At 38.3% G+C, this 17,704-nt stretch overlaps 1 protein-coding gene and 1 pseudogene across 5 annotated transcripts; one reads left to right on the plus strand and one right to left on the minus strand.

Moving 5' to 3' along the window:
• Positions 1-704: 704 nt before the first annotated feature.
• On the minus strand, positions 705-9,687 carry LOC109452944 (tetratricopeptide repeat protein 39B pseudogene; annotated as a pseudogene). Its single transcript, XR_016020477.1, has 2 exons — positions 9,292-9,687; positions 705-4,037 (listed from the first exon to the last, which is right to left on the minus strand). The product of XR_016020477.1 is annotated as a tetratricopeptide repeat protein 39B pseudogene (transcript).
• Positions 9,688-9,723: 36 nt separating this feature from the next.
• SRSF7 (serine and arginine rich splicing factor 7) lies at positions 9,724-15,111 on the plus strand. 4 transcript variants are annotated; one of them, XM_019742311.3, is made up of 8 exons: positions 9,724-9,882; positions 10,911-11,091; positions 11,372-11,548; positions 12,427-12,501; positions 12,585-12,695; positions 13,578-13,631; positions 14,163-14,198; positions 14,817-15,111. In XM_019742311.3, exons 1-8 carry the CDS (start codon positions 9,855-9,857, stop codon positions 14,869-14,871), a joined length of 717 nt encoding a protein of 238 aa, XP_019597870.1. In that variant the 5' UTR covers positions 9,724-9,854; the 3' UTR covers positions 14,872-15,111. The 4 variants fall into 4 exon arrangements, with proteins under 4 accessions (XP_019597870.1, XP_019597877.1, XP_019597887.1 ...); XM_019742318.3 differs by having other exon boundaries at positions 12,585-12,686; XM_019742328.3 differs by lacking the exon at positions 14,163-14,198.
• Positions 15,112-17,704: the final 2,593 nt, after the last annotated feature.

The raw sequence follows: 17,704 nt of genomic DNA on the forward strand, positions 1-17,704 counted from the left end.
GAAGTGGCCATATGAATATTTCCGGCCAATGAGATATATATACATGGAAGTTCCTAGGAAGGCTGTCCCTTCCAATATAAAAGGACAAGGCCTCCTAAGAAAGTCTTTTTGCCCCTTAACTGTTCCTCCTCCAGCCTGCCTGATTGGACAGAAAGCCTGGAGGTGAGGCAGCCTCTTTCCACCATGAACAAGCATACATGAGAAGGTTTACATGCCACGCACAAAAGGAAAAGATAAAAAGAACAATACTGAACTACCAACCTTCAGATTTCTTTTGTTTGGAACAAATAAACTCCTGTCTGTTTAAGCAACTGTTTTAAATGTTTCCATCCCCAACAAAATGTTTTCTAACTTGTCTCCTTAACAAAGTCCTCGGGAGAGAGACCAGGCTTTATCTTCATATCCTCAGTACCCTGTTCAGTGCCTGCATATAGTAGGCACTCAGCATATATTTGCTTAACCAATTAATAAATTTGCTATTCATTGGAAGAAACTGGGACAAAACACAAAATCGTAATTTAGGCAGAGGGTTACTTATTTCATAAGTGACCAAGATAAACTAAGAACAGAAAAAGCAAATTAACAGGTCAAATTTTAGATTGGCAAAGCAGGTAACAAAGGAACCTTTGCTTTTTCCAAGAGTAATTTAAATCCTTTTCACTGAAGAACAATGTATTATTATCCTTACTGGTAGTAGTAGTGATAATAAATGTGCATCGACTCAATCTTAATTAACACAGGTAAACCATGAGATGGGAACTATTATCATCCCAATTTTACAGCTAAGGAAACTGAGGCACAGGGGCCCGAGGCCACACAACTTGTGAGAGCGAGGCAGGGTACACATCCAGGCAGCCTCCCTCTGAACCTCTATACAGTACCGTCATTATTAAATAATGGCAAATAACTCAAGCATAGTTGTGCATCTGAAAGTCTATTTTTAATTAATGAGGAACATGTTTTTCAGCCTAAGCATTTCTGAATTTCATTGTGCTCCAGTCGGTTGTTTCGACACCCAAAGCATTACGATAATGGGTTTCACTCACGTGTTGTAGCAAAGCAAACTTACCCAGTGACTTGTTTCTAAGGGTGATTGCAAGGAGGATACACAGTCAGACTTAACGGTCTAGAAACTAGTGACTGATTTTATGCCTCAGGCAGGTAAAACAATACCACGCCCCATTGGCTGCTATTTACTTTCAGATTAGTCCACTAGCAATGGCAACAGAATAGGTGCAAGTGGTTTAATTATATTGAAGAGCTGGTCTGAATAGGAATTATGCCTTAGGGAGGGCAGCTAAAGGGAAGGCTATATATAGGCAACTAAACTCTCCCTCCAACAGCCTAGTCTTGTCTTTTTTTTTTTCCCTACCAAATGCATTTATCCTCTTGTCCTCCTCCAATTATCTTCAAAGGGTGGGTGTGTGTGTGAAGGGGGGCGCTGTTTCTTCTCTATCCTGTGGCAAATCATTAGACACGTATTTCAGCTTCCTAATGATAACAGGTAAAATAAAATATACTGAGCACACAGGGGAAAGTATCTTGTCTGGTATAAAAAGCCAATAAAAATTAATATGTATGAGAGAAAACCATTCAGAGTCTATAGTGTTCAGTACATCATTGTTTTGAAATGTCAGTAAGACCTTAAAGTCTTGTTTTCCAAAGACTTTTTAAAAAGTCTTTACTGATTAAATAACATTTATAGGGCACTGGGATTCCTAGTGGAGCTACTTTCCTATGGTATTTGCGAGTTGTATACGTTATTTAGTGAGATGTTAAAAAACATTTTTTCAGTTTTTGAAAATATTCTCTAACATGATTGATAAATTCATAACTATATGAGAATATATTTTATCATGTATGTCATTTGCCTTTTCTTTTTCAAGAATGTACATCACTCCATTTGCCAGGCTAAGACATTCCATTTGATACTATAGAGAAGAGGAAAAAGTAATTCCTTTCTTACATGTTACTGGTCAGATTCATAGCAGTTGCCTCTTCTTGGATTTCTTCCACAAATTTCTACCTGTTAATTAACCATGCCGGCTGTAGACACTTCATTCATAATAAACAAAACCACACTTTGTGTCTAAATCACTTTTCTTTAGCTATTTGTTCAAGGGCTATGTGAGCCCTAAACTGTAATCGAGCTTCCATGGAATAGTCTTTGTAGTTTTTTATGTTGTCTAGGTTTTTTGTTGCCATGGCATAATCTCCTTTCAGATAGTGTAGAATGCCCAGTTCATAGTAAGTGTACGGCACTAGATAGTGGTCATATTTTAACAATTTCTCCTTTTGAATGACTGAATTAAAGTACTGTTCAGCTGCTGAATATTTGCCTAAGTGTTTCAGGCATAGACCTTTTATTAAATTTAGCAAACTCATGTCATCTGTGCCATACTCTTTATTTGGATTTTTTCGTAAAAAGTCTTCTCCTTTGTCAATTATTGATAGCCAGCATGAAATAAGGTGTAGTTTTTTGCTCATGACTCGGAAACCACTCCAGGCATAAATGAATTCCAGAATGGGCTGTGCTATAAACCAGTCTGAAGTAGTACCATAGCGCTGACCCTTCTCAGCAATAAACTTTTCTATTGGCACAGAAGTTCCTGAAAATTTGATTTTCAGACTATCCACTTTTAAGAAGAGAGAGCTCATATCCTCACTTACTGATTTTGCAAAACCAGAAGGCAGCAGGGCCAGGAGCATAGCTTTACTGTATGAAAAGATTGCCTGGGACCACCTGCTGCTGTGCGAGAGCAGGTTGGCATACTCGTAAGCCGGCTTCCACTCCTGCAGAAAAAGGTGGCACCACATGAGTTCCCAGTAACAGAGGTGATGAATCTGCTTCCATTCATTCTGAATAAAAATGCACTCTTCTAATGTTAACTGTGCATTTTTAAAATGTCCTTTCAGCATACTAAGACGTGCATGAAAAAATTTAAGTATGACACACCTTGGAAATTTCTGGAGGTACATTAGGAAGAGATTCTCTGTGGTAGAACTGGAACCCACTTCAACACCAAAAGCTACATAGATATAGTTGTAATAAAAGAGTAGAGTCAAAATACTTAAGATATTATTTATATGGGATTCAGATGCACTCTCATAAAGCAAAGTCAAGCCTACCTCTCTATCACCATAATATCCAACAATATTGAGTAACTTAAGTGTCTTTGGTGGCACAAGTGATAACATCAAATTGAATGCTCCAAGTCCAAATTTTACTCCTCCAACAAGGTGTCTGTAGGTTTTGATTTGGCTGTTAGGTATCTGTGTTAATACTTGTTCGCAGTCTTTGTATATTTGGTAACTTAACCCAATGTTGATCCCACTTTTAAGAAAACCAAGCATACTGTCATCCTGTATAAAAGATATAGTGGATTTCAAGATCAAACACTCAGCATAGCAGACTTCTGCATGCAGTTCCACTTCTTTGACAGCTCTTATTCCCGGTTTACTCACTAGATGAGAAAAGCTTGTCACCCTAGCTTTTTTTCGGAAACTGTTACAGGTTTTCAAAGCTTCCTTTACAGCAGTCATTCCAATCTGTACATCCTGTGGATCAAAAGTCAAGATGGCCTTGACAATCATAAGGATACCATAAATCAGAGCATGGTACATGCTGTTTTTCGACCATGGATGAATGAAGTTTATGGCATCTGAGAATCTGTTATTTAGAAATAAATACAATCCAGTTGTGCATTCTTCCAGGGAAGATACTAGATTCATTGTTGTTGCCACAGGGATAATTTCATAGGCGTCTTCAAACTTCTCCTCCTTGTCATTTTCTTCCTTGCATAGCGTAAATGATGTCAAGTCACCTTCATTATCATTTTCTCTTTTACATACAGTACGTGACATATTTGCTTCCCCACTTGAGAGATGGGAGATACTTGCAGTGGAGTGATGTGACTGCAGTGAGGGTGGCTTCTGTTCTCCAGACTGGGGTCACTTCTTCTACAGCCTGAGGTATTGCTGTTATTACGGAGGCAGACAAACTAACAGCTGTGAGGTGCGCATTAGGATAATCTCATCTAGGTCAGACAAAAGGGGGGAAAAGATAATTTCATTTACCTAGAAGACGTATTTCTGAAAAGTTCAAATCATTCGGAATGTACTAAAGAAAACATGCTCTTTTAAAAAACATTGTGAAGTAAATCCTTTGTAAATAAGAGTTCTTCTGTAAGCGTCCCTCCAATCTATCATTTTCATAAGATCATGCTTTTGTGTATTTGTGTGTTAGAATTGTACTGTGATAGCTGTAAAATGTCTCTAGAAAGGCCCTGAGGGCAAGAATCTGGCTGGAAAGGGGAATGTATTTGCATAGGCCTCTAGTTAAGACTGAGGAAGGAGTGAATTGTCCAGACCAAAAAATAAAGATTATAGGAATGAAAAATCCATTCCATGTTATTCTTAGTAACATCACTCTAATTCAATTAATCTATTACAACACTACTAATCATAATTATTACACAACACTACACAACATTACACAATTACTACACAACACTAATCATAATTACAATGCTTTACAATTACAAGTATACTTTAAAATGTACTTTAATTCTGTATTTTGACAAGTTAAAAGAAGAAGGGGAAGGTAAAGCAGAGGAGACTAAACAAAGGAAAGGGATTTAGATTTTACACAGAGGGAAGAGAACAAACAGAGGGAAAATATGTTATACGTGAGAAAAAAATGATGAAGAGAAGGATAGCCTCAGTGGTATTATTTTAGTTAAATTGCTTGTTTTTATACCTTAAGGTTTAGTTATGTCTCACAGTATTAGCAACTGTAATAACTATCCATTGAAAAGCTAAGTTAGTTACACATTTATCTAAAGGTTCAGTTCTGAGTGAAAAAGCCATCCATGTATCCCATTAAGAGGGAAATTTTCCATTTAATATTTTTGGACCACGGTTGACTGTGTGGGTAACTGACACCACGGAAAGCGAAACCGCAGATAATGGGGGACTACTGTACAGGCAATTTAATAATTTTAAACATATTGCCAAATTGACCCTCAAATAAATTGTATTATTTCATATTCCCATTAATGGGCATGAGTGCCAATTTCACTGCACTACTGACAAAAAAAGTATGTTGTTTTAATTTGTATTTTTAGTAAGGATAGTCATTTTTTTTTGTTTTGTTTTTTTGCGTTTTCAAACCCTTTTTTTTTTTCCTCTATTTTTTATTGGGTAAATTCATGCTTTGTTCTTTACTAAAGATTCTAGACTCTTGGATTCTGGCAACTACATAAATCTGGAAAAAAAAAGATTTTTTCTATCAAGAAAACAGATGACATTAAAAAAAATTACTCTTAGCATCCTTTCATTAAAAAAATGTGGGGAGAAGCATTTTAATGTAAAAAAGTAAGAAAGATAAATCCACAGACTAAAAGATGGTTCTTTCCAAGAAAGACTTGTTGGCAATAGTTCCTATTTTTTCTGGGATTGGAGAAATTTTCATCAAAGTTCAGACTGACAGTCCTTATATCAGGATGTGGGAACCATAGCTCTCACCATTCTGCAATTTTTAGGTCTTAGTCTCCTTTGAAAAACAAGGTGGTTAGACTAATAAAATTCCTTCTATATCTAAATTTCAAGCCATTTCTTTTATAGGTAGTCTCAACTTAATTATCTGTTTGAGAGTTGTAGTGTATGTAGCTATTTGTCATTAGCTTTGAAATAGACTTTTTAAGTTTTTAAATAAAGGTATACCTAATACTATACAAATTAGCTTCAAAGACTAAACTTTGTAGAAAAAGTGACAATTTCCCCATTGCTCATGAACACACATCTCCCCATTCCATAGGTAAATACCTTTGCATATAACCCTTAAGAGGGTTTTGGCATTTGATTCTGTGATTTCTGGGGATTGATTTCTCATGAAGAGAATTTCTTTTTCTGAGTTGTTGCTTCTTATAAAAGTTAGAATGTTTTTCTCTTTGTGGATTGGGTGAACGAAGAAAAGTGACAATTTCCCTTACTGAAGTCAATGAGTGAAGGGACAAAGATATCTTAGGAGTGGCCACTTAAGACTGTTCACTATGTCCAGAGTCTAGTGGTCCCTAGCTTTGCAGAAACAGAACTTCAATTTTGTCAGTGCACCCAGATTATATCAATTTTTTAGCAACTGACAAAAGGTTTGTCAGACTACTGCTGCTACCACTACTGCTCTTCCTCCTCCTGCCAGCTAACATTTATTGAAAACTCAGTATGTGCTAGACTCTTTGCAATGTTATTTACTCAGCTTTCCTCATCTAATCCTAAAAACACCTCTTTGAGATTGGTACTATTATTAAACCCCATTTTGCAGATGAGGAAGTTGAAGTACCAGGAGATGAAAAACTTAGTTAGGGGTACGCAGGATTAAATGGTGGAGCCGAGCTTCAGACCCATCCATGTCACACTCCATGAGTTTATGCTCTTAATTATTATACCACACAACCTCTCCTAGAAAAAGGTTTTATAAACGAAAACCATTTTTATTACAGAACATATTTATATTCATGGAAGATCAGTAACAAAACACTAAAGGGAGTCAATGGTCTTGAGCAGTAAGTATTTCTCTAAGTACAGGATCAGTTTCTCTCCTTCCAAGACAGTGCTGAAGAAACTGCTAAACTCTAAAAGTCTAAGCTAGTGTAGCTCTCTAATTAAGACACCAAGCTGACCACGTCTCTTACATTAATATTCCATTTTTTTTAAAGTTTATTGGGGTGACAATTATTAGTAAAGTTACATAGATTTCAGGTTTACAATTCAATATTCTTTCTTTAGAGAAGGAACAACACAATTGATGGGTTTAAGGCTCGATGGTTTTACAGTTTCACACTTTTTAATATTATCAGGCATTCTGCAGAAAGCCTCACTCTTCCTAGATTGTTTTACACTCCTAATCAGCCATTTTGGTAATATTTGTGTTAGTGGGGCACTCTTCCATCCCATTTTTCTTCCTAGTTTCACTCTTTGAAGTTGGCCAAAGCACTGGTGTTAACTGTTGCCCTCCATATTTCAGTACTGATGGGAGTCCAGTACTTGGCTAATGAGAAGTTAATTTCTTTATACAATCTGAAAGAATTATAAACATGCCTCTAAGAATTTTTCCTTCCCAGAATTCTCAAGAGCACTCTAGAGGAAACAGAAGATTATAACATTTTGAAAAAAGAAAAGAAAGTTGTAGTTGAACACAGCTGTCTGGATTGACCTACAGCACATACATACATAAATACATATTAAAAGACTAGTGTTTGTAACTACAGACTATTTACATTAAAAATCAATATATGTGCAAAAAGTCTAAACTTGTTTTTCTTGTTTTAAGGTTTTCACATCCAAGCTAAAATGGTGACAATGACTTATAAGTGAAACTAAAATGGAGAAGAAACTAAGATAAAAAATGAACTTTTTCTTTTATGCTTCTTTGAAAATACTGATCTAGGAAATGCAGATAAATTTTGAAAGCTGCTGTAAAAGGATTAAGAATTATCCCCACCCCTTCCTAAACTAATAGTATTATCAATGTTTAATTAACAACAGTAACATATTAAGAATTACTCAACATTTCATATTAGGAAATATTAGAATATTTGTTGAATTAAATAGCTTTCACATTCAAATTGAATCTGGGAATGTGATATTAATTTGAAACAGAGTCCTAGAGGCAAAAATTTTTGTAGGTAAAACTGATTTCAAAAGAATCAGTAGGAATAAAAGTACTCTGTACAATTAAAATCTCCCTGATTTGGATTGACATTTAGTGAAAAGACTTGGTTACTTGTTCTTAGAGAGTGCTCAGTAAAATAGTGTACAGAAATAGTACAGAGTACTATTATTTTTTCATGGCAACTATGTTAACAAAGCCCAGCCTAGAATTGGCCCTCTTTTAATAAATAATATGTAATTAGCTTATTAAAGCACCTGTCTTCTAGAGAGGCATGCAAACCAGTCAGGGTTTTTATCCCTTTTCCTTTAATGTGCTTGAAAGTATTTGTTGTAAGTTGGAAAATTGCTTCTTTATGTATTGTTTGCACTATCATTTGCTTTGCTTAGAAATTACCTTTTGTACAATAGACTTTGTATTCAGAGCCAAAAAAAAGTTACTGTGGCCTATTAGGAGCTATGCAGTATAATAAGTACTATCTTTCAATAAGTTATCTATGCCTTGTCCAACAGCAACTTTTATAAATTCTTAAGAGAAGTCAAATTAGTGAGGCTTTATAGAATTGATACTGTATTCTTTCAGGGAGTATGTAAAAAGATCTTTATCGTTTAATCCTTTTGAGAAGAACCCTGTTAAGTAGATAATAACAGAAATCAATATGACTAAGGGAGAACAAAATGGAAAACAAAAAACAAACAAAAGAACAAAAAATAACAAAAGACTAATGGACAACAAATATAATATACTCTATAGAACTTGTATTTTCTTACTAGAGATCCTTGAGACAGACTAATTCCATAATTTGACAAATCTTTAAAAACGTGTATAAATTCATAGCATTACCTGGAGAGTTCCATACTGTAGTCACCTGAATAAAGGCTTACTCAACTATGCCCTCTTTCTCCTATACTCTGTATCCCACACCTACACACACCAAATGAAGCTACAGCAGATGAAAAAACACACACAAATACCTAAGGATTTTCTCTTTTATGTGAAACATTTCCAATTCGTGTGTTCCAAGTATTTATGGCATAACGTCTTTTTGGTGGACGGTAAAACAAAATTTATACGTGTATTTGTAGAGATGGTGTATGGCAGATGCAATGTGCAAAATCAAAACTGGATTTTAAGTGATTCTAACGTAAAGAAAAGGTTTTCATGTGTTTGATTTATGGAGTGGCTAAGCTGCAAGCGGCTGCTACTCAAAGATGACTTCAGTCCCAGTCGTCAGGATCTGAGTACTTACTGGCTGAGATGTTACTACAGTCCAAAGCAAAAAGCACTAGAAGGGAAGCATAAATAAACTACTTATGCTTCAAATGCAAATAATTTCAGAATTGCCACTACCCAAAACGCTTTAAGGACTTAGGGTTTTGTCACAATTTCAATATGACGGGGGCAAAAAAACAACAACAAACAACTCTACTCCTTTGTCCCCCTGACTCCCAGAACTCGGAAGGTATCGGTGAAAATTAGTGGCTGGTTCTGAAGGGGTTGGAGGGTCGGTGCAGGGCGGGCGGTCCCTCGGGGTTCACCTCTTTAGAGGTGTATAGTGCAGAGACCACTGCTCAGAATGGCGGTGTTCAAGGAGTTCTCACCCTAGCCAAACTTCCCATTACCTCTAATGAGCCCCAAAGATCACTAAGTAGGAGTCCAGGCCAGGTCCCCCAGCAGAACGGCGGCGACGGCTGCAACATCAGCGTTTAGATGTCACACTTTCATAAGGCTGGTCTAATGCACCTGTAGTAAGATTACTAGTAGAGCTGAGGGTCCCTAGATTGGGGGAATTAAAGGGAAAAGGGAGAAGGGAAGAAAAATGAGGAGGGTACAGGAAAAAGAGAAGGGAGGGGGCGGGACACCGCGGGTAAGGCAAGGGGTTTACTGGAGGGAATTCTGGAGTTGCCATGGAAACGTATCCCTCCGCCTGTGCGCGGTGTTTTAGGTTCTTCAGTTCCCTCCGCGTTGCTGCTCGGTTGTGTCCGCCCAGCTCCTTTGTGCCGCGCAGAACGTCGAGGTGGCGCATGCGCAGAGAACCCCAGCCACCGCGTATATAAGCACGAACCCAGGCTCTTCCTTGTAGTGCCGCCGGACCGTTGGCGAGTGACATTGTGTGGAGGCTTTTGTGTTACTCGTTCTGGGCGGTGCGAGCTAAAAGCAGAGCTCGCGGGACAGTCCAGTCATCATGTCGCGTTACGGGCGGTACGGAGGAGGTAAGAGGCTAGGGACCAGGGAGGGATGTTGCTGTGGGTGTAGCGAGTATTGCGAGGCCATGGGGTTGGCGCGGCGGTTGGGAGACGGTTATTCCGCGTGCGTAATGGCGGCTTCCGCGCACACCATACGAAGCCGGAGGCAGCGGGGGCGGGGTATTGAAGGAAGACGGGATGGCGGTTGTAGGTCTGTGCCAAGTTCCATGTTAATTCTTGGGCATTTTCGTTTCCCGCCCCAGCTCAAGGCAGGCCCACAATCACTATTTTCCTGTTGCCCTTCTTCGAGCCGCCCGCCTGCCCCCCACACCCCCCCGCCCTCGGCTGCCATTTTGCGCACATTGACGAGCATGGTGGCGCATTTCCTTGGCGCTTTCCCGCCACTTTAGCGGACAGATCTGGTCGCAGCCATAAAATCAAGGGTGAATTTGAGAGTGAACAAAATTGTGACAGCTTCGAGCTGCGCATTCTCGTCATATAGTCGGTCGAATTGCGGAGTGGGTATGGAGACATAATCTTTTCGTCTGGCGGCTGGTTTCTTTTCTCTTTTAGCTCTTTCGAGCGCGGTTAATGGCTCTGGGGCGGGGAGCTGGACCTTTGGGCGAGCCTGCGCCTGGGGCGGTTGCCGTGGAGGACGAGAGCCGGCGCAGCCCTGCTCTCCCCGTCAGGCCCCTAGCGGGGCCCGCCCGCCGCCGACGCCGCTGCCGCCGCCGGCCCGCGCGCTCGCAGCGCGCCCGGGGCTGCCGGGACTCGGGGGCGGGGCCGGGGCGGAGCCCGCTTCACGCCTCGGAATATCCTACCACGCATCTGTACCTGTGGTTTGGAGGTTTCCCCCGTTATTAGAATGTTAAGAATTTTGTCATATATCTAGATTTTAAGAAACTCGTTGGTTTTAAGACTAAATTCCATCTTTGATAGAGCACTAAACATGCCTTGCACAATCTTAAGGATGGCCTGTTTTAACGCAAAGAATTCATTCATACTTAGATCAAATTTTGCATAACGTGCATTCTTCTATTTGCATTTTTAAACAGAAACCAAGGTGTATGTTGGTAACCTGGGAACTGGTGCTGGCAAAGGAGAGTTAGAAAGGGCTTTCAGTTATTACGGTCCCTTAAGAACTGTGTGGATCGCAAGGAATCCTCCAGGATTTGCCTTTGTGGAATTTGAAGACCCTAGAGATGCAGAAGATGCAGTGCGAGGCCTGGATGGCAAGTAAGTAAGATGTTGGTTATGAAACGTATCGTATGTTCATTAGAATATTCCTGTGGGCTGGGTAGTGAGCTTGGGTGCTAAACTTGGATTCTCTAGTCTTTCTGGAGATTGTAAATAGCTGATCATAATTTATTAACTTAAGAAGGAGAGCAAAGGTGGAATTGGAAGGACTTAGAAAGATAGCTGGAGCTTGTAAAGGCAGAGAGTAGTTGGAAAGTCCTAAATCGACATGTCACAAGTATTTTCTTAGCATTAGAATTGTATCGTTTTTCTTTTATAGGGTGATTTGTGGTTCCCGAGTGAGGGTTGAACTATCAACAGGCATGCCTCGGAGATCTCGTTTTGATAGACCACCTGCCCGACGTCCCTTTGATCCCAATGATAGATGCTATGAATGTGGTGAAAAGGGGCATTATGCTTATGATTGTCATCGCTATAGCCGGCGAAGAAGAAGCAGGTATTTATTTTAATAAAGGAATGGTTGGTATACTTGTTAATCAAGTAATTCTTTTATTGGCAAGGCAGAAACTAATATTTTTATATAAACTTGAATGTTAATTGTACAGGTGTATTTTACAATTTTTGTTTAATTAAACAAATGTTAATATATTAATAATCAACCTGGTCAAAACCTTTCAGGTTTCTTCGTTTGAGTCAGTCGCCTTGATTCAGAATGTCACGAGCCTTATGATATCATGCTGAGGCGCCTTGCAAATCCGACAATTAAGATCCTCCTAGACCTTGAGGTGATCAGCATAAGAGGCCAGATCCCCTCGAGTCATCTACACCTAGCTTCACCTTATTCTTTAAAGGGCAGAAAATTTGAGTCGGTGATCGCCGTAACAGTAAATTTGGCTTACAATTGGGGCCCCCTCCGGTTTAGAAAGAGGAACACCAGATTGACCACATTCCCAACTAGAAAAATCTTCTTGCGTCAATCAAGCCTCACCTGGCTCATTTGGCTGTCAGTTTGATCGTCGTTAGATTGAAGAAAACATCTAGATGCAGCGATCGGCTATAGATACTTCTAGATCGTCTAGATCTTCTAGACCATGGGCCAAAGAGGGTCGACCTGCAAACTTGCAAGGTTTATTTTAAATACACATTACAGTGTTTTATATTATGTAATTCTAAAATGTAATTTAGCTTTTAACAAATCTTTTTTTAGGTAGTAAAAAAAAAAAAAAAAAAAAAAGACAACTAATAGGCCCAGAGTTTATTACCAAATGAGACACTAAATTTAAATAGTTTTGAGATTTGATTTCAGCAGAGGCACACAAACTATAAAACCGAGTTACCATCTAACATTTTGTTTTTTTCTAACTTGAAAAATAGGTCACGGTCTAGATCACATTCGAGATCCAGAGGTAGGCGATACTCTCGCTCACGAAGCAGAAGCCGGGGAAGGAGGTGAGAGTTTTAATTCAAGTTTTAACAAACAGTAAAAAAACTTTTAATTGGAGATGAACTTAAACTTTGATAATCATTTTTAGGTCAAGATCAGCATCTCCTCGAAGATCAAGATCTGTGTCTCTTCGTAGATCACGTTCAGCTTCACTCAGACGATCTAGGTCTGGATCTATAAAAGGATCGAGGTATTTCCAGTATGTAACACTTTATTTCCCCCCTTGTTTGCATTTGGGTTGTCACGTCTTAATGACAGCAGTAGAGTGTCCTAAGGACACAATTGAAATATTTCAGAAAATATTTTGAGATACAAACATTAAATGGGTATTAACCCTAGCTGTACAGATAGAAAAGTCCAACTAAGGATTTGAAGCGTTGTTAGGTTGTGATAGAGGAGGGTCCAAAGCACAAATCCTCAGATCATTCCGGGCCTCTGAGTAGACATGTTGCTGAAAAGTTCTAAGTCAGATTTTACCTATTGTATAGGTAAGTGATATTAACTCTAAAAGATGATAGTTGCCTGATCCCTCATAAGAAGTCCCCTTAGAAACAGGAAGAGATTTAGAATTAGAAGCAAGTTGAAATAGTTAATTTGATTGCAGGACCCCAAGATGTGCATGCCACCTAATTTGGCTTGTGACAAATTGATGGTCTTTGAACTATGATAGCTTATTGATCTAAGCTATAAAGCTTTACCCAGTTGTGACTGCTTATCACCTGAATAAATCTCAGTTCAGGGGTCCTTTGTAAGATTGATTTGATTCTTTTAAGCTAAAATCAAATCATGTCAATCTTAAGTAAAAAAAATCTATTTTTTCCTCTGGGATGCTATACACTTGAAGAATAGTGTACCCTCTGTATGCTAGAACCACATAATTGAAATGGTGGTTCCTTATTTATTTGACATCAGAGCTTGTTGAGAGAATGATAATTTGTCCAGTCTTAGACTGATATAAGGCAAGAGTTGCATCTTGCTCAGTTTTAGCCCTTCTATTCCTAGCCTACCAAATAACGTGCTCAGGAGGTGTTTAAAGAAATTACTTGTATGGACTAATTGGTATAATTTTTTTTCTCTTAAGATCCCGGTCTAGGTCAAGATCAAGATCCAGGTCTATTTCACGACCAAGAAGCAGGTAAGGGTAAAAATCTGATTAATGCTCTTGTAGTTATATGGCACCAATATCCAAAGAGTTCAAAGTGTTTTGAATTGTTGACGTTTCAAGTGTTAACTCTTAAGTCTAGGTGTTAAGTGGGAACACAGTATTTTATTAATAAACCAAACATTAGAACTTAATTTGTACATGGCCTATTCTGGCTGACTTTTGGACAAGGAATATAAAGCTATAGTGAGAAAGAAATTTGTAATTTTGGTGTTAAATTAAGAGGCCTTTGTTAGAACTGATAGGTGCATGGAGAAGCATTCTGAGAATAGCTGTGCATATAAAGCAAAGTGTAAAAGATTAATCATGATAAAGCAGTTCATTTTATGAAGAACAGTTGTTGGAAGACTGGCTCTTGTTAGCAAAAACTGATAAGCTCTTTCTCGTTTTAACTGCAGCCTGACATTTTTTAAGCTCAGGACAATTTGGGGGTTTTCATGATGCTGTGATTATAAGAGGGGTTGGTTAGTACTTTTCTTAATAGAATTTCTCATGTTTTGACAGCCGATCAAAGTCCAGATCTCCATCTCCAAAAAGAAGGTAAGCTAAATAATTTGTTGCCATGTTTTAACTGTCAAGTGTGGCCTCTGTAGAATTTGTTTGCTTACTGCCTACTTTGCAGGCTTTGAGCTCTTTGGAGAATTGGTGCTATATATATGCATTAAAATGCTAGGTACTAACTTTCTTAGATGATTGCTTTTCGTGCTTCAGTGTCAGCTTATACTTTAGTTGGAAACTGCCGTTAAGATAGGATGATTATTAAGATGTGGGTAGTCCTGTGAACCTTTAATTGTATAATTTCATGTTAAGAAACATGCTTTTTTCCCCCCACATAGCAACAATAGGTAAAAATAGGTTGAAATCTTGTAGCTAAACCGTTGTCTGTCTAGTCGCTACTTAATGAGCTCCCAAAATTCAAAGTTGTCCTTTTTAACTTAACCTTGTAATTTTAGCAAGGAGGCTATTATTGTTAAGCCTAATCTTAAGCAATGACAAATGATTTGTATATAAACCTTCGTGGTGGTCTTTAGATCTCTGCTATCGAAACACATAGTACCTTTAACCACCTTTTAATTTATTGAAGCTGGGTGTTGTACATGAGAAGAATAAGTTTCAGTAGACACTAATGGGTTCCAAACCTAATGTTTTTCTTTTTAGTCGGTCCCCATCAGGAAGTCCGCGAAGAAGTGCAAGTCCTGAGAGAGTGGACTGAAGGTCTCAAGTTCACCTTTTAGGGAAAAGTTATTTTGTTTACATTATTATAAGGGATTTGTGATGTCTATAAAATGTAACCTAGGAAGGGTATTTCAACCATCTAATCAAAAGGATCTGGATTATTACTCTGTAAATTCACAGCAGTAAGATAATATAAATTTTGTTGAATGTATTAACATCCTCTGGTCTGAAAATGGGTTTTTATTTGGCACATTTAAATAAAATGTTTCTAACTAGATTTTTGATCTGTTTTCAATATTAATACTCAATTTGGTAAACTTCAGGAGTCAGCCTTGGTATCAGTCATGTTCATACAGACCTACATTTCAAAGTTTAATGGTGTTAAGTTGTGAACATCATTAACTGTAGTATACATACACTTGGAAAATTCCCTTTTACCCTTAGAGCTTTGGGTAAGATAACTCAAGTCCCCCTTAATAGCATGACTACATCATGACAAGTCCCTGAATTAATTGAAGTTGGTGTTACATATTATCATGCTAATGATCTCAGGCTAGAGGAACCACTGATTAGCCTGTAAATGAGCATGACAAGAACTAAGCCAAGAGTTTGCTTTAAGGTAACTGGTATAAGAAGTAATTGGACTTGATGCTGGAGGAACTGAATTATTTTCTGAAAGCTGTTTAAGAATAGTGACAGGTTTTCAAGCTATTAGATGGGATGGTGTCAAATCAAAACTTTTAGGAAGTTCTCAATGTTACTTTGTTTTCAGCATTAGCTAATTTTATACCAACATTTTTGCATGTTTGAGAAACGGTCTGAATTGGGACAAAACATCTTCATGTAAACCAGCTTTGCAAAATTGTCCAGCCCTGATACTCTCCTTTATCCCTTCAAATGGATTGCCTTATTCTGAGCAGAGATGTGTTAATTCCCAAGGTAGATGTTTCAGTTCCCGACCACCAACATACTTTTATTTTGCCAGGCTGGTGCAAAGTAATTAAAGATGTCAAACAGAAATGTTAATGAGACTAAAGTAGGTTTGTAAATTTCACTTATATTTAGCAATACTTTATGTAGTAGTTTTTTGTTAGCATCTGCTAGACCTTAATATTATAGCCAGTAGATTCTTTATTCAGACTAAAATCTTTAGTAGGGCAGTAACAGTTAATTTTGAGTTTTCTGGTCAAGCTTTACCTTGTATTCTCGAGCCTTGGTTCAAAAACAATGATCATGCAAAAAATGACCAATGCTGGTGGCACAAGTATCTGCCCATGTCCATTTCCTTACGCTTCTTTAGCAAAGATTGGATAGCATTGCCTACTGGTCTGCCCCATTTGTTGGAAGTTTGGATACTTTGTTTTTGGAATTTTGAAAACTGGCTGAATTATGGTTGACACAAAGCTTTGTATAATTGGCAGGTTCATTTGTTGCACTTGGTCAGCTTTAATTGTTCTGTATTATATAAAGATAAGTTTACTCAACAATAAATGCAGAGAACAAACAATCCTGATACTCAATTTTTGGAAGTGGGAGTTCTGAGCCAAGTGTAGGAATCATTAATCGTGTAACTTTGGGATGGATTAGTGGTGTGCTAGAGATTAGTATGAAAGGATATGCAGGAGTTATAGGGGCAAGAACTGTTTTAAAAAACAAGCACAAAGTTCTACCCTAATCGGAAAAGGAAACCTGGGTATCTAGGCAAACACCTTTCAGACCATTGCCTGCAACTCAGCACGCCTGTTAGTATACATCTTAAATGATACACTGGTGCAGTGCACTTTTCTATTTTTAGAGGTTGGGAATGCTAAATTGATTATGTGACTGATCTGAAAAGTGCTGCTCCAGACTCAACCATTCTAAATGTTAAACCTGGCTCTGATTATCTAATTGATAACACATCAGGCACTGAGTGCTTTGGGCATAGAACCTTATCTTGGTCCTCTCACCCAGATATAGAGATAAGTAATGCATACCCTTGACTTCAGTAGCTGTCCCTTGGGCTTTGAATTAGGCTAAGTATCAAGGGAAAGTGTCATACCATCTTGCAGTGCCCCTTCTGAGGACAAAACCTGAGAGGGTCTTGAAATGCCATCAATTTAAAACTTCCTTAAATGAATGGTGGCATTAGGATTGTGGCTGTCATCTTTGTTTAGCCTATCTTGAAGTCTGAAAGAACGCGGTTTCTGATGTATATTGTGCTAACGGGAATAGGAAGCTCTAAAACTGGCAAGTTGGCAGAGTTACCAGAGTGAAGGATAATAGAAATTCATTAGAACTGGCTTAGTGAGCAGCGGTTGCTTAAAGACCTTTGGGAGGGAGGGCTATATAACCTACAAGATGTATATATAATTGTATAGTTGGAAAGACCTGAAGCAAAGGTCAAGGTAACAGATACAGAGGTTGGGTAGGGTGTTTGGGAGGGTGGTGAGAACTGGTGACGGCAAAGAAACGGGGCAGAGGTGCCTAGGTTTATGGTATAGTATTAAAAGCTGTTATCCACAGTTATCTTGAAGGGATAAAGCATCAGTAAGCAGTTTCAAACCTGATACTTTTTTCACATCTTACAGATTTACCATTGTAGTTCTGGTAAAAATATCCAAGGACATTGTCACTTAATCCCCACAACAAAATAGTATTGTTAACCTCAGCTCCCAGAAGAGGAAGTAGGCTCAGAGAGATTGGTAACTGTACTGTTAACCTGCTCGGAGGTAGGAAAAGTTTGAATCCTGCCTAGGATGTTAAAGCCCTTGCTCTTTTTAATCAATAAAGAGTTACTGCTCCTTTAAAGCAAAATCACTTTATGGAAAAGTCGGAATATAGAAACTAGATACAACCCATGTTCCTACCCTTTGTAGATTATACCATCG

Source organism: Rhinolophus sinicus, chromosome 2 (genome assembly GCF_057876585.1).
Source record: "Rhinolophus sinicus isolate RSI-liver-muscle chromosome 2, RSI-T2T, whole genome shotgun sequence".
Taxonomy (NCBI): domain Eukaryota; kingdom Metazoa; phylum Chordata; class Mammalia; order Chiroptera; family Rhinolophidae; genus Rhinolophus; species Rhinolophus sinicus.